This window comes from Homalodisca vitripennis, chromosome 5, assembly GCF_021130785.1.
Source record: "Homalodisca vitripennis isolate AUS2020 chromosome 5, UT_GWSS_2.1, whole genome shotgun sequence".
NCBI lineage: Eukaryota > Metazoa > Arthropoda > Insecta > Hemiptera > Cicadellidae > Homalodisca > Homalodisca vitripennis.
The window spans coordinates 112,802,611-112,819,959 of NC_060211.1; the positions used below are offsets into that span (position 1 = coordinate 112,802,611).

The following is a 17,349-nucleotide window of genomic DNA, read 5'->3' on the forward strand; positions in this document are numbered from 1 at the left end:
ACAGAGCCGTAGCCTAACCTCTACGCTAAGATGAAGGTTATTAATAAGAAATTAACAAGAAATAAGTTAAAATGTATAGAGGCATTGCATATTAGCCACATTTAGCTAAACAAGCAACAATTTTGTGATGAGACCATTATATCATTTATTCTTCTTTATAAACAGCAATATTGAGATCATGTTATGGGTATAATAGTATTTAATTGTGGCTCACTACTAGTCACAATATTTGATAGTGCAGTAATTTCTGAACGTTAAGTTTGATTAGCTTGTTTCGAATAGTTGTTTTCAGTACACGTTCCCTTCCACTACATCAGGTATTCTTCATTAACGAGTATAATTTTATTCAGAAGTGATGAGGCGTAATCTCACAGTTAATTAATAGTTAATTTATTAACAGGTGTTAATTCGGCCTTGGCCACCACAAGGCAATTTCTGCATATTAAAGGCACTTCCGCTTACGGGTATTTAATTAAACATATTAAACTAAATAAGAATAAGATAAATAAGCTAGATCGGTTACATAAATTAAAATGAGTTTCCCAAATTAAGTAGTGTTTAGAGTTTTTCTCAGTTATTATTCAGAAATTTAGTTGATATCTAAAACCTTAACTATTCCTTGAGTACTTAAGAAAGAATCCTTGAAATTCAACTTCACAATAGAAGTTTACAGGGTCGTATTCGGCTGTAAGACTACTTTCAATAATCACCTACAAACAAAACAGTGTTGTAGGGTTTTTAACCACAAAAATGATAAAATATTCGTATATGTATAAAATGTATCTTGTTGTCTGTGAAAACGCCTACATAAAAACTTTTCTATAAAATGAAGATCTCGTGGTCGCCTTTGAATCAGGTGCTGTGCCAAGTTTTTAATTGTGTTACTGTATAAATTTTTGGTTAAAATTATCTTTTATAAAAAAACTCCAATAATATTGCATTAAAAGTAAGCATAAAATTATTATATTAATAACATATTAAACCGTAAACGACTATAACCCAATAACCATTAATAATACGTGGTTATTTTAGTTATATTATTTTATGTATTAGATTATAATATTTTAATAACGTTTATGTTAATTGCATTTGTAAGCATTTGATAAACAGGATGTATGGGTACATTATAACCAGACCCATAGGAAATAAGGATATACATTTTTATAGTGTATACGGCATGAAAGATGTGTAGAGTAATTTACATGTTTCTTTAGTTATAAAGGAAATTAATTTGGAAAAATATTTTACTAAAAACTTTAGTCATAAATTATTGCAAAACATCTTACTTCCTGAAGCTATTACTTATACTATAAAAAGTTTGCATTTTTACCTTTAGCTGTTATTATTTGGGCTTAATTTCAAAATTGTCAAAATGTTCTATTTAATATTCCTTTAATTCTTTATGGATTATATCTGAGTGGTCGACATCTCAATTTACCACCTCGGAGACCTAGCTTCATAACCTGTTTGAGTGTGGCATTTTTGTTCCCTAATAAATAATCATTAGAGCGTAGTCCGAACTAATGTAATAAATTGTTCCAGACTAGAGCTTTAAATCATAGAACCACCAAAATAACTAATGTTAGACAGGTTATAAGAACGAACTCTATTATTTTTGATGATATATTTATTTAATATTTCCACGAAGTATTTAGTTACTTCCCAATAATCCTGGGTGTATTTTGTAAATCAAGGAAAACATATGGGAGTAAATTACGAAACTCTGTTTCTACATTACGTAAGGAAGTCGAAGTGGGTCTTATGCTAAAACTGCAAGCATGTTAGGTAACCGTTGTGCTTTTTTTTAACTTGAAGCATTTGGGTTATGATACTCCTTTTACGCCTTTTAACAATTATAAAAGGTTGATAATAAGAGAGAAAAGGGCTAATACGCAGGTCCCTTGTACTCCGAATAATTTTAATTCACCCAAACCCCACATGTAAGATGGATGGAAATATGCTGAATTCTTCCAAGTTCCACATTTGGGGAGGTGAATAGATTAGATACATACAATCTGCACATCTTTTGCATCCCAGATGCTCATTTTATTACATTAACGAACTTCAGTAAGGCTACTTATAAAAACCCGTTATAATGATATCTCTATGCAGCCGATATGTTTCATCTACAATTGCAAGGAAAGTAGAAAACAGCTAAATCATATAGGTACCAAGTGATTGTTCATAGTGAGAGGACAATTTTATTTTCCTTGGTATTTTATATGTGAGACACGTCCAGCCTCGCTGACCGTCTCTATTAAGTATTCACTTTCGCTGAGTACAAACTAATAAACACTGGAATTCCTATTTTGACTATACTCGTACTGATGTGCGTACGGAGTCTTTTTCAGAGTCGAACAACCGCTCCTTTGGTGTTGAACGACCAGCAACAGTTCAGCTGCATATGAACGTATGATATTGTATGCAACCATCAGGCCTGGATTAGTACCGTTTTGCGCCCTAGGCCACACTTTTCAATTAAGTCCTCTTTAAACCAACCTCTACCACATCCCCTTCCCCTACATTACTCTAAACCATACTAAAATAAAAACTTATCTTCTCTTTTGATCTTGAAAACGCTGCTGATGTTTTTATACATTGAGATAAACAAATAATTAGTAAGTAGTCTTGAATATTAGGTTATTATTAACCCTTACAGTACCAATATTCGGCCTCGATTGACCTGTGATAATTTTTTATCCCCTTCAAACAAGAAAATTACCTTAAATAAAAGAAAAAGTTGTTTTAAACGATTGAAAAACTACTTATATAAAGGAACAATTAATTGTTAATTATAAATTATTATTGTTAGCAGAGTTAGGTAAACAAAAAAGATTTAAAATATTTATAAGACTAGTAATAGAAAACATATAAACTAAATGTCACAACACAAACTGCGTAAGTTACTTTGGGTTAAAACTGATTATTAGACTGCAATATTTTCAAAGGACAATAAAGTCGTTATCATCGTAGTTTTCCGTGAACTGAACTTAATTTAAACACTAAATTAGGCTGTTTGTATTTTGTTGCATACCTCTCGGCTGATGTGTTCATCACTGGGGTAGAGAGAAACATTCTCAGTAAGATTTCTACATTAGGATAAATTTCCGGTATGCCACTTTCTTTAAGCCATTTGCAGAGAGGCAATGGATTTTTAGTTACAATGTTGTTGGCCATGAAGAGTGATTTCGTATGAACTAGTTCTTCAAAAGTCTCTGCATCATTATGAAAAACATCATCAAGTTATTTAATTTCAATTCTAGTTGTTGTGTCGTTAAAGTCCACCATTTTATGATTGCTCCAAACTTGTCTATAACTTTCTCGTAGGCAGTCGTCCTCATTTTGATCTTAAGAGATGACTAGTGTCCATAAGTGATCTTAAGAGTTAAGTTATCAATTATGGGGGAAATTCATTCATTCTGAAGTTGTCTCATCCTGAAAAGCAAACCTCGCCGGCTCGGGAATCATCAACTTGAAGTTTCCTAATTGTTTTGCGTTTTTCGTCAAGTTCGTGCGTTTTTGTTTCGCAAAGGTCAAGCGATTTGCTCTCATACATATCAACTTTCTCTCTGACTTCTCTAAAGAGACTTGAAAACTTCTACGACGACTGCTACATCAACGTCTTCATTTTGAACCTTTTTTGTTAACTTTATGAAGCCTACGGAGAATAGTTCCTTAAAACTGAGCTATTATAGCTGCTGTTTCTAACCTCATCAATCTTTTGATCGATCTCTTGCTTCCGCTCGGGTACCAGTTTTTTAATTGGGTCGCTCTCCAATTCTTTAAGAGCTTTGATGAATGCTGAATGACTATGCAGACCATTCTTATTTTAAAGCTCTCATAGCGTCATACCTAGCAGACCACATTGTCGTGGAAAGGATTTTTGTTGTTAATTTGATGTCTTTGTACTTACACTCTCCATCTATATTTTGAGCTACAAAAAGTTATACAACTCTTGAAGGAGATTAAAGAACTGTACCGCTTCAATGCAGGAATCTACTGCGTGAGTACCAACAATAAATTTATACAATGAGCCGCACAAGGGACATATGATGCAAGTGGACTGACTTCAAAAATTCTTGGTTATAGACCAGAATAAATCCCAGACATGTTCGAAGCGTGACGTCAGATTGCCCAAGGCACTTTTATATGTGGAATCAAAAAAGTTGTAGAGCCACGGTGACGGCTGTAAACATATCAAAAGCCTTGTGTCCAACTTTTGGCAAGCACTTAAGAAATCTCTCAATGGCTCTCCACTTTGCTTCACATAGCGTATTACAAAAGTGACAATAAATGACAACTGATTTACAAGCGAAATTTCCGGAGTAGAATCCACGACAACTGAAAAGTATTGAGAGTTTCTAGACCTATTTAAAATGTTGGTTAGTGCTTGTTTTCCAAGAAGCTCAATGAATTAATCGCACACAGTGGATGACAGATACAAAATATTTTCTCCCCCAGGATTCCCATATTTTCTAATGTGGTCGGCAAAAAGGGGTCAAACTCAACAAGAACTTCAAGTATCATCATGTAGTTCCAATTTGAATAGGAGCCAAACTCTTCTTTTGACCACCGAATCGGCAACCCACGAAAGAGCTAAAGCTTTTTCCAGTAACTCATTTCTTGAATAAACATTTAAATAAGTCTGTAATAACTATATACAATTTTTCTCCTCTTTCTTTTAAAATCATTGTATTGATTTTATGGGAAACTGAGTTTTCATGTCCTTTGAGTACCGTCGATACATTTTTCCAGTTACTAAAACCTTCTTGTTGTGTTTCTGAATGAAAAGGGCGGTAAGGACCACAAAAACAGCACTTTTAGTTTCAGAGAACACCAACCAGGCTCTGTTTTGTTTTTCTCCATTCGCCAACTGTCTATTAAAGCTATTTACATTAAAACGCCAAGAACGTTTACTATACATCTTATTACCCTTTGAAATATTTGCATTTTTAATTTCAACTAACCCTTTTATAGATACCTAATCACGCAATTCACTTTTTACAAACCAGTTCGCCGAATTGGGATCATAGTCAAATGTTTCGGGTTCTAAACTTGTTCCAAATTTTTCTTCTTCATTTACACTGGTAGTGGAGGAAGAGAGTTCACCAGTAGAGAACTGTGCTACTAGTACAGGAACATATTCATCTGTTTTAGCTTTGTCCTCTTGTGGTAATAACCAGTTTTTCAAAGTTCCACTGCACTTTTTGACCTCTTCAGATTTAATTTTAGCTCTCATCCTCAACTCAGCCCCAGATGAACGTTTCTTTGATTGTCTCATTTCAGACTGAAAACTGAAATTCTAGGTGGTTAAAATGTACTTTTTATAATCGTTACATTTATGTAAAAAGTTTAGCGTTCGATGTAATCTCTGGAAGAATTTCATTTGGTTATTAAAAAATATATGGGCTTAAAAAAGTACAGACAATAGCTTAGCCTATTTTAACAAGTTTCAATTTAGCGTTCTATGATATATTTATGATACGGAAATTAAGATAACCAAAATGTTAAGGTAAGCATTATTTATAATATTAACTAATGCGAATGCGATAGTTAATAATTACCATAAATAGTGATAATAATGATTATCGTATCGTACGACTTGCCACACATTCACTCAGGTAGCCCAATACATCTTAGTTGACCAGTAATATTCAAATAAATCAACAAAAGGCAAGCAGAAAATGTAAAAAGTTCACCGACACAAACAATAATAGTGACACTTTAGGGTACGTCCAAGATGCACGCTGGTTTTCTGAGTCAGGCGATCGGCGCCAGTCAGCGCCGAGTCGGCGTGCGTAAAATTCCACGTTGTTAAGCAGGAGTGGCCACACTGCACCTGCGCGCTGACTTTCTGCGCACTGGTAGTCTGACTCCGATTTTTACCGGAATGATTTGTTCATTCTGGTTTCAGACGACCTGCTAGTCGGAAAGTGATTTTCGTGTGTGTATTAAGTGTTGTTTGTTTTTTTTTACGATGGATATCGACGATTTAGTATCAAAAGTGCAACTTAATCCTCCGATATGGGATAAGCGACTTAAAGAACATTCCAATAGGAACATCGTTGATGCCTGTTGGCGGCAGATTTAAGGTTGTTTTAAAGAGGATCACGAATTATAGTCTAATAAATGGTACCAAGAACTGGCACATACTTTCTCACAATGTTCTAAAACGTGTTTTATAGGCCATGGTCGATATAGGTAGTTTCATTTGCTGGTGCCCACATAAGGGTTGCTTCAATAAAGCTGCAATAAAGCTGCAGCCTGTTCACTTGTAAGTTCCATTGTACACTGATATCTTTTTGGTGGCAGCTCTTTCTGCGCTGACAACCTGCTTACATAATGGCCACATCAGCCTACCGCTCAGAGTCAGACAGTCGGCGCCGAGAAATCTGACTCTGTTTACCTGCTTTTATCAGCGTGCATCTTGGACGTACCCTTAAGGTACAAAACGATCTGTGAGTCAAGGGGAGCTGATGGCTTGTCTAGTCGTCTGTATTTCCGGTGAGTGTCATCGCCTTTCGCCTGTCCCATACCAGTTACCCTTCCCTTCCTTCCTGCAGGATACAACATTCAAGTAACCAAACATCATTCATCTCGAAACCAAACAGAAATCACTCCGGTCACACTTAAAACTCTCTTCCTCGTTTCCATGTGCGTTGCGTTTTTATTTGTTTTAACATTTTTATTTTGGTCCATGATTTACGATCCCCTCGGCTTGCGTCCCTAGGCCATGGCCAAGGTTGGCCTTATAGCTGATCAATCCGGGCCTGGCAACCATCATGAGTTCGGTGGCAACTCTGAATAATGTGAGCGGCAAGGCAGTCTCTCACACATAGCAACCGGTTCAGCACTGGCATCTAAATATCGCCTTCCTGTTGCCATTTGTATTCTTTGTCGGAGGCATTTGAATCGAACGTGAATTAACTGAACGTAATGCTGACCTGGGATTCCAATTGAAGTAGAATCCAAGCGGGCAGTTGAAGAAATGGACATTCAGATCCCCCCTTAAATTCCAAAATTGTCAGGTGCCTTAGCCCGCCACTTTTCCCTCAGGTCCGAGTAAATAGTTCCTAACTACTGTTCTGATTAATGACATTCCGAGCTCAAGCGATTCGCTTCTAATCCATTCGGAACAGGAGAATATCATGAAATCAACCGCCATAAAACTAACAAGCAATATACCATCTATACTACTATTAAACTAAAGTGTTACAACTTCTCTTGTTTGCTAGTTTTTTGTGGTATAAGTCTTAGTTTTGCCTTTGCCGATGACTGATACATATGCTAATACAAGTTTTGCAGTCCGTCAAGCAGACTAAGTATGGTGGAAAACAGAGGAGCTTTATCCATCTTCGTGCACTATATCCACATCTTCGGACAGCCAGAACCATCTACGAACGGAAACTCTAATCACTTTTAAACAACTTGACTTCTTCGAATCATTTCTCTATACGTTCAGAATTTTCTCAATCTACATGGTGAAAGAGAAGGCTCCTGAGAACTCAAACACAAGTTCTTTCCATTAGACTCATTCAAAGAAGCAGATTCTACGTCATGTTTTATGTAAGTTACAATTTATCAAGTTATCAGACGCAAACCCGACAAGGATATGTGTCCAAGAAATGTTGCAAATACAGTCCTGCCCTGCCCGCTTATTATTGTCATCAGTGCCTGCTCAGCTATTTCTAGAATATTTCAAATTTAATAATTTCCAGAACCGGTGTGTTTGTTCCAAAATTATGTAAGATATCAATTTTTTAATATTCTCCTCTTCTGAAATATTAAGAAACACCATAAATTTTCCTCTCAAAACAAAATATTACCCAAATTCAATCACAAACTTCATTTAACATCTTTATTTTATTACAAAAATAAATACATTACTTTTGAAGCATTGACAAAAATAATCCTTTCTACCAAGCATTTTCGTTGACTCTTCCACCCTCCCCCTCCTACAATGCTTCAATTTTGGAAAATGCTAGTGTTCGAATAGGTTTCTTTACTAACATGAATAGGAAGATTATAATTTTTGTCCTTAGGGAGGGGAAGGAGTAGCTTTCAGGGTTGTATTTCCGAACATATATGAGAAAATGTCTTATTTTTACCTGTAGAAATTTCCATACATCAATTTTAGAACACTATGTGACAAGCAAAAGTTCATAACGCTTATTACTACGTATTTCTGTTTTGTTGCTCAACCCATAATACAGGCTCATCCCTTTTAAATTTTTTTACCACACACGGCGTCACAGAGTGGTAATACTTGCAATTTTTTTTAATCAGTTATATAAGCTCGAGTACGTATTTTGTATCGTTCTGTGGACCGATGCTTCTAGGTGTCAAACGAGGCAACTCAAATTAAAACAAAATCCAAAAAATCCAAATCCTTAATGGATTCCGGGAACTGTCATTCATCTGCGTTACGCCTACTATGGATCGTGGTTCAAAATTAAATTATCCGCTATCATCGGTAAAAAATACTGTTTTGATTCTAAGAGCGGGATTTTTCCGGCGAGGAGCTGTGGAATATGTTACTATAGGACTTTTCTTTTACTAGGGTGCCTGTATTTCCAATATATTTTGGGAAGAGGAAGACTTTATTGACTTTTATAGCACACGTTGTTGCTGGGTCACCGTTACGACAAATCCAAGTTGAGAATTGGATTATCCTTGCTGTTGTAACGTCAGACATATTTTATTTAGAAAAGGGGGAAATAAGGATCTGGAGGCACCTGGGGCAGCTGTGCGGGGCCGTGGCACGTGTCTGACACGCGCAGCTGGCAAGACATCTGCCTCGCCTCCTTACTTCCCTTCTCTTGTGTTCTGCTCCTTGGGCAGCGCACCCGGCGAGGCGGTGGCGGCGGCGGCTGGTGGGCTATTCATCCATGCTCAGCTAGGCGCAACACCAGCTCTAGCGTTACAGTAGTTGTTGGATGACTGAAAACGTTAGGTGAAACCATCAAACTGTTGTTTTAGAGTTATTGAACAGTATCGAATAATACTTGCGGCAAGTCCAGTCATCCGAAGACTACGAGCTTCCAAAGTGACGAGGACACAGGAAGGTTTATCCAACAGAACGTTACCCGATCCATTACTGTCAAACTCTGCGAATGGCATGGAAAATAGGCTATACGTTGTTGGAGTTAGTAACAATCTCCCAATTATCAGATATTTCCAATTTTTGAAGGTCAAAGTGAAAATAGCAAAGCCCTTTTTTAAATAATTCGTTTTCCTAGAGAAACATCATTTTGATACTTTTGATCGATCAAATTTATTTGTTTCGATTAACGTAAGTTACTTTGTCATATAAATATCATTTTTTATGTTGGAAAAAGTTTCGTTTGAAGGTGTGTAAGCAGTTGGAAATAAGATATGCCGCCATTGAAGGGTTAAAACTAACTTTCCAGCACTTCACAGACTACTTTATATTATGATATTCTATTATAACCTCACATTGGCCGGTCTCTTTTGCATATATCATAGTTCGTAGTATGTCTGTCCTACGATTACAGCCGAACATGTCCAACAGTTGGCACTATTTCTGGCAAGAACGTTGCTTGTAAATTGGCTAACCAATGTATAATGTGCATAGATTCAATGGTCTTCCAGTCCACATTTTTTATTTACATCACGAATGTGGTCTTACGTGCTTTGCATCATCAGTATGATCTTCAGGGAACCGCTTGTTTATTCGAATAACATCAAATTTATAAAAGTTACTAAAACCTCGAAAAAATATGATTAGAGAAATCTCTAAGGTTGAAATTGAAGGAATACTGTTAGATTTCAGTTTTATTTGTGACGGGCTGATTGCACCTCTAGTACTGTATCAGATCATTACGTATATAAATTAGGCTACATAGATAGTGGTATAGTTTATCACTGTATATTTTATGTTGCAGTGACCATTGTTAGCAGGGACTCGAGCCCTCTAAGTTCAGAGGTTATAAATACTTGCTATTTTCGACGCCTTTATGTATTGTATAACATTAGAATACATAGCCTATTTTGTACAAGTTCTGTGCAACTGTTCAATAAGTTGTTTGGCTTCCGCTTACTCTGCTTCAATCGTCTTTTTATTGTGCTGTGTTTTGATTCACTATTAAGGACTCGATATGTTATTCTTACAATCGTGTCCTTTCATCTAGATGTCTGTCTGTCCGATTGTGCAATAACGCTTTAAAGCACGTCCTAGAGACTTGGAGACTTGGAACTTGGTATGTAGGCTATGTTCCTCTTTGTCTAAGAAAGAACACTATTAATTTTGGGATCAAAACAAAAAATTTAAAGGCAAATGTAAAATGCTGCATTTTTACTTTGGTTTTACTTTTTTGGATTGGTTGGTAAGATTTTCGCTACGTTCTGTCGAGTATTTAATACTCCGTCGTCTCGGTTCATGTCTCAGTTCTTCGTATTTGTTTTATTTTAACGGTACAACCGACAGTAACAGAGTTAATTTGGCAGAATAGTTGGGTCAGTGTCAGTCCGCACAAGACACGACACGCCACACACCGCGGCCATGTCGGCCACCGCTAGCAGTAATGAGTCACCTCGGCGCCGTAGTGCCATCGCATCGTCCAGAACCGGATAACTTAGTAGGAGAACCTAATTAATCTGCTCACTTACCGGCGTATCCCGGTACACTGGAAGCAAATTAATTGGATGGAACCAGTTTGGTTCCAGGTTAACCTTGGCGGAAGGGGGCGTGCATGTGCCGTCTGCCGGCCGTGGCCCGCCACTTCGCGCTGCCATGCCGGCTGCTGCCACTGCTGCCCTATTACCGTAAAAATACATGCGTATGTTTGGATGAGGCGTTACAATACACACACTATCAAAAACATTGGCTGAGTCTCATGGTAATATGTAATACACGTAACATTAGAAGTATTAATATCCCTTGCAGCTCAGTCGGCAGAAAGGTAGATTTCACATGAGGCTTTCATCTCGAAATGTCAAATCTTAGATTTATTGGTTGATTGATTTATTTCCAAAATTTATGTACAGAGTCAAATATAATACATAACAAAAATATTATAGGAAATTATCCCCACATGGGCATCAGCCTGTGTGTGGGGAAACGAGTTCCTCAGTCTGCACTACCAATAACACAAAAAAAACCTAAATTAAAATAAGGAAATGAATTGCCATTAATAAAAACATTTTCATTAACAAATGAAAAATGAAGATTTAACCTCTAAAATAAACCATACAAGGCCAGAGCATGGAATACATGAGTAAATCCAGTTAATAAATAATCTAAAATTTGAAAGGAATATACTTATTTAGAAAATACAATTTGAAGACTTAAAAATGTAATTTATAAAAACTTTTGACTTACATAAAAAAGAGCAATCAGAAAGACTTAATTAAAAATTAGCCGATATAAGTAGAGAGAGATTTGGACCACACCTGCACACCCACGCACACATACTAAAACACACACACACACACACACGCACGCACGCACGCACACGCACGCACCAATCACGCACCCGCACACTTGCTCGCAGCCTCGTTGGCCTGCAGTCAAAACGATTGTACAGACTCACCAAACAGTCAGACTAACATTGATTGTAATATAAAAATATAACAGAAATTTAATACATAAAAAAGCATATCTAGGTGTAGATTGAGGAAAAATACTGACGAAATCCATCTCGCCCAGCATCTACTAACCATTTATTGACTAATTTTTTGTACGTACTAATAGTGCAAGGTCTTGGGTTTTTTATAAAGTATGGTAATTTCGAGAAAATTATATGAGCAATATAGTGAGATGATGTTGAATTAAAGGCTTTAACGAGTCTAGGAACAATAATTCTGTTATGAAGTGAAGAACGCGTAAAATGGCTGTGGTTACTGTGAATGAAAATTGAATCTCGATGTTGAAAAATGTACAAAACTAATGTTCGGATATATAATTGCGAGACGTTAAAAACTTTAAATTCTTCAAATAATAAATTGGTTGGATAAGTACGATTTCGCTTCAGAGCTACTTTTATAATAGTTTTTTGAACGACTTCTAAGGGAGCAAGGTTATTTTGAAACAGCCACCCCATGCTAAATTACCATACTGAAGAATTGATTGCACATAAGCATAGTATACAGTTTTTAAAAGATCTATTGTAAGTATATTACGCAGATTACAAAATATAAAGATAAATTTACGAAGATGCCCTATTTGATTCACACAACTCTGATGGAACAATAACCCACAATGTTGGCACTTACGACCATTTAGAGAGTCCATAATCGATCAAAAATTTGTAGACAAAAGTTTTTGCAATTTCTTTATGAAAACGAGGACTTTTTTTAGTTATAATCAGTGGCGTAGCTACCTTGGGTGGCACCCGGTGCGGAAGTTGGTTGTGTCACCCCATCGAAAGTAAAAATCAATAATTTTTTATGATAAAGGTCATGGATATAATTTTCTTTTCTTTTTATTATCTATCACTATAGAATAATACACGTTTAACACTTCACGCCAACCAAACACAACACATTTCACGAAACAAATGAGAAAATGTTTCAACTGAAACGTCAAAGATCGCGAGTATGGGACGGGGAACCCCCCATGACAGCGTCAGGCTCTTATGCGGGAATCCCCGAATTATACATATAGCTCAGTTAGTGCTGGTGAATGAATCCCCAAAAAAGAAATTTTGTTAGCGATTTTTTTCTTCTTCATTGTTTTTTAAGTTGAGAGACCGGGTGGGTGTGACCTCAAAAAAGGTGACTCACTTAAAACTGTTCAGTTGCATACTTTCTATAAATTTTTTCATATTTTTATAAAAAGTATCTATTTTGATTTATCTTGTGAAACTGTGAAATATTCGAGTTAAAACTTTGACAAAAATGCGAATTCTACTCTGTGCCGGGAGTTGCTTTTTCCCTGGGGTGGATGCCAGCACTTCTTGGAGGTGAGCAAATTTTCATCGAAAATATGTGCAGAAATAGATAAATTGACTAATTCTAAGCAACTTTTGTTCTATGCAGTTTTTTCTGAAAACGAATACTTTTCGACTTATTCGCGAGTGAAATTGTCGGCTTTCAGGCAAAAATAACACGTTTTTAGACGGTTTTCACGAATAACTGGAAAAATATACATTTAACCGAAAACTTGTAGATAGCAAAATTATAGCTCATAAAAAAGCAAGAATAATCGTGTATTTATGGTATATGCAAACCCAACACAAACGGAATTAATACTTGTTGAAGGTTATTGGTATTTTAAACGCCGAAATGGAAGGTTTTTCATTATTTTGATGATGAGAAACCACCTGAGAAGTTTGTCGGGTTACTCGTGGGGTACCCTGTATATAAGTGACAGATCCGCTAAGCCTAAAATATAGCCACTATGTGTATTCATCAATATATTAATATTCATGTTACAAAAATGTGATTTTCGTTTTTTCCCCAAAAATCTCTTTTAAGCAATCAAAATAATTTTGTAGGTTCTTTAAAGAGCTATAAGTTCATTTAGATAAATTTTGTTTTCAGATTTTATTAGAACCTTCGTATATTACATAGAAATATTATGTGAGAAGGAAAAAGGTTTCCTTGAAACTTTTAAAGCATTAAACTCTTTTTGTGATGTAGTACCTCTTTATAACAGTCCAAATAGCAATTTATTCACTAAATTGGACTATTCTTAAGCACTTCATAAATATAATTTTAAATTAGTTTTGTGAATATGCACTCAATAATTTCTATAGTTACGTTGTCCCTCTGAAGAATCGGACAATTTATTCCGTGCCACAGGTCATTGAAGCATCGGATAAGCCGCAGCCTCCGAGCTGCTTATAGCGTCATCGCCATAGAGTAATAAAGTGGTATAGTAATTGTATAACACGTTGCCCTATGGTCATGACATTTGATGCGATCACCACGAATCAATTTGTATTGCACGAGCAGTAAGTAGCTTTATTACGAGTGTTTACAGTATTTGTCTCTAAGAGAAGATGTTGCAATCAATGCCTAAATCTGTTGTCACTTAAAACGTTGTAGTGCATGCTATCTAGCGGCTAAAGGAAGAAACAGTGATAATAAACATGTTACAGGAAGGTTTAAAACATGTTATATGGAGGAAACTCTGACAACTAATACAAAGATAGCAAACATTTTAAACGCAATTCATTAAAATGAAGTAATTAATAGAAGATTAAAATTACAATTTCATACAAAAGATTTAGCTTGGTTATAGAGCTATCTACCTATTGACGCACAGAACTAACATTACTGCACAAAATGTCTGCCACAAAGCCATTCAGTGTTTATTCTCGTACGTATACAAGTGAAATGCAGCAATCTAGCACGCGGGAGCCGTCAGGACATTCAGTCTAAATGTAGCCTTCCAGTTGCCATGCTGATTCTTGTTTGGATGAAGGAGTTTTGAAAATGAACGAACTTGATTCAAATTGGGATTTCCAGGAAACCGGATTCCACCCATTCCTGTATATTCGAGGCAGTGACATTCAGTCTCTCCCTTATTAGTTCTAAATATCCGTTGAACTGTGAATTGTCAAACCCCACCAGTTCTTCCACAGGTTCATGTGCTCCCACCTCGAAGATATATCAAGTTCAGTCACTTGTCGATTCTATTCAGTAAGCCAATTGCTTGGGTTTTGATTGGTCGCACATCTGGCATTTGAAGACCTGTGCTATTAGGATCCTGTCTCTCATATTCCATGCTTGGTTGATCATGTTGTACTCGTGCAAGCATCAAACCAACGATGGCGAAAGCTAGAGAGGGAACGCCTAGTTCACTGTCATGCACGGTCGCTTAGAAAATTTGCACACCCCGCTAGTTGCATCCGTTCACAAACCGAAGCAAGTAGGTATCTATCAATCGATATCAAATTTCTAAATGTGTATGTAACAATCACAAATATTTATGTAATACGAAAAAGGAGAAATGAGCACAAAATATTCAACTTTACTAGCACTTCAAATAACCTCTCTTCAAACTCGACTCGAGTTTCCAAGCAGCGTGGACACAATTCTTATTCTTCAATAGATATTCAGTGAACATAGTAGCTGTAAAGACTATTTCACTCCAGCATGCATGTCACGAATAGGTATGAAGAAAAACTTGGTTAACATGTATTTCAATGGGTTTATTCATACTGATGACGTCCGACGTCATGAACTAGTCTGAGTGGACGGGCCTGCGCAGTCGATCCACAGGCCAACGTTAACTGTTGCAAGGTGCAACTGCAACTTGGGAGATTTAGGCGGGAAAATGACACCATCCACACTCAGTTCATTGTGCACATCCGCGACCGCCCGTAGACTGCTGATTACGGTGGAATGTCAGTAACACACATTTAGACAGCTAAATGTAGGAGCGTTATCGCTGCAGCGATAACTGCAGCCTGTTGTCCCATCGCGTTATCTCTCCGACTTTGGTACAATGGGCTAGAGAAAATCAAATTGCTGATTACGAAAACATGAATAATATTGAGAAATTACGAGAATTAAAGAGAAATTTCAAAGTTGAAAAGAAAAATCTCGACCTATTTAATGATGAAATAATTTGATAATAGCTATCTTCCATCTGCTCTTTATTTGTCTTTGCCAGCTGGCCTCGTCCGAGTTGGGCAGGATATTAACTATTGTCTATTACTGCACTTAAAGTTGTACTCATAGTTGTTCTCTTGGTAATATTTTTAAAGAACTTAGCCCGAGTGAAAACAGATGATTGAGATGTCAGTGAAACATAAGCACATTTGTCATTCAGGACTACCATGGAGCTTCAAAGAATGCAGAGCCTCTGCTGGATCCAGTCCAGAACTATGAGTTGCTGGGAGGGTTCCAGAACCAGACTCACACTGTGCTGCAGTTCCAGAGACCCTGGGACACTTGTGACTCTGACCATGACAGGCGGCTAGGGGTAAGTCTACTTTACTGGAAACCCTGTTTTTATCAACTTATGTTTGTATGTTCGTACATGACACACCACTTGCAGCTAACGTGTTTTACTTATTAAGTAAGAAAATGTTCACTTTTATTCATGACTAAGAAAATTAACAGATTTTAAATTTCTTCATGTACTTGTTCACAAACCCTTTTCAGTCTTTGTTCATAGGCTGATAATATTTGTTTTCAAAACTTTTACTTACCTTTTTAACATTACAGTAGAACCCCTCATATCCGACCTCGGATATCCGACTCCTCGGGGATATCCGACCATGTGCCCGACCAAACAAAGGCTGCCTATAGTCGACAAGTCACAACGTGAAACATGACTCGTCAGCGCTGTGCATTGTTTCTCTGTTAAACGGCCAGTTGCGTTCTGATTGTCGACGTAAACGTTGCTCTACTTGACTGTTTTGTTTTCGTGATTGTTGTACAATCTTTGGTTTGTGATTGTGTAAAAAACTGTGTTGTGCGATTAGTGAACGTTAGCTATGGCTACTCAAAAACGTAAGCGTGTGTGCGTTACCCTTAAACAAAAACTTGAAGTGCTCCAACGATTGGACCGTGGTGAGTCACTAGTAAAATTAGCCGCAGAGCTAGGGGTCGGCGTGACAACAGTTAAATACTGGAGAAAAAACCGTAAAGACATCGAAACCTATTCTATGACCGTTGAAACAGAAGATGCTCTTAAAAATCGGAAAATGTTAAAAAAACCTAAGTTAGAACTCGTTGACGAAGCTCTTTGGGTTTGGTTTTGCCAAGAACGGCGAAAAGGGACTCCTTTGTTGGGGCCTCTTGTAAAAGAAAAAGCCGTAAACTGTTTGAAAAATTGGGAGGAGATGTTGAGACTTTCCAGGCAAGCGAAGGTTGGTTTCACCGCTGGAAGCTTCGCCACGGCATTAGACATGTTGTTATTGCGGGTGAAATGTTGTCTGCTGATGACGATGCCGCAAAAGATTTTGTAGAAAAGTTTCAAAAGTTGGTGTCGGATAGTAATCTTGTAGCCGAACAAGTATATAACGTAGACGAGACCGGACTGAACTATAAAAATGTTGCCAAAATCTACTCTTGCTTCTAAAAATGAGTCTGTTTTGGGTACAAAGCTAGCTAGGGATAGACTAACAATTGCTACGTGTAGCAACGCCAGTGGCAGTCACAAAACTGCCGTTGTTTGTTATCGGCAAATCTAAGAAGCCGAGAGCTTTTAAAAATCTCAATATGTCAACACTCCCCGTGTATTTACCGTAATCAATCCTCTGCCTGGATGGATTGTGCTCTTTTTAAAGAATGGTTTTTTCTTGAATTCGTGCCCGCTGTTAAAAAAAACTTAAAATCAAAAAACCTTCCACTTCGAGCTGTGTTGTTGCTGGATAATGCACCAAGCCATCCCGCAGAGCATGAATTGAAGAAAGGCGACATAAAAGCGAT

The 17,349-nt window shown here is 36.9% G+C and overlaps 1 protein-coding gene across 1 annotated transcript in view; it reads left to right on the plus strand.

Moving 5' to 3' along the window:
• Window positions 1–17,349, plus strand: part of LOC124362726 (MOXD1 homolog 1-like) — a 44,989-nt gene that overhangs the window by 7,718 nt on the left and 19,922 nt on the right. The window contains exon 2 of the mRNA XM_046817459.1: window positions 15,743–15,895. Coding sequence (XP_046673415.1) covers window positions 15,743–15,895 — 153 coding nt within the window. The remainder of the gene's footprint in view (window positions 1–15,742; window positions 15,896–17,349) is intronic.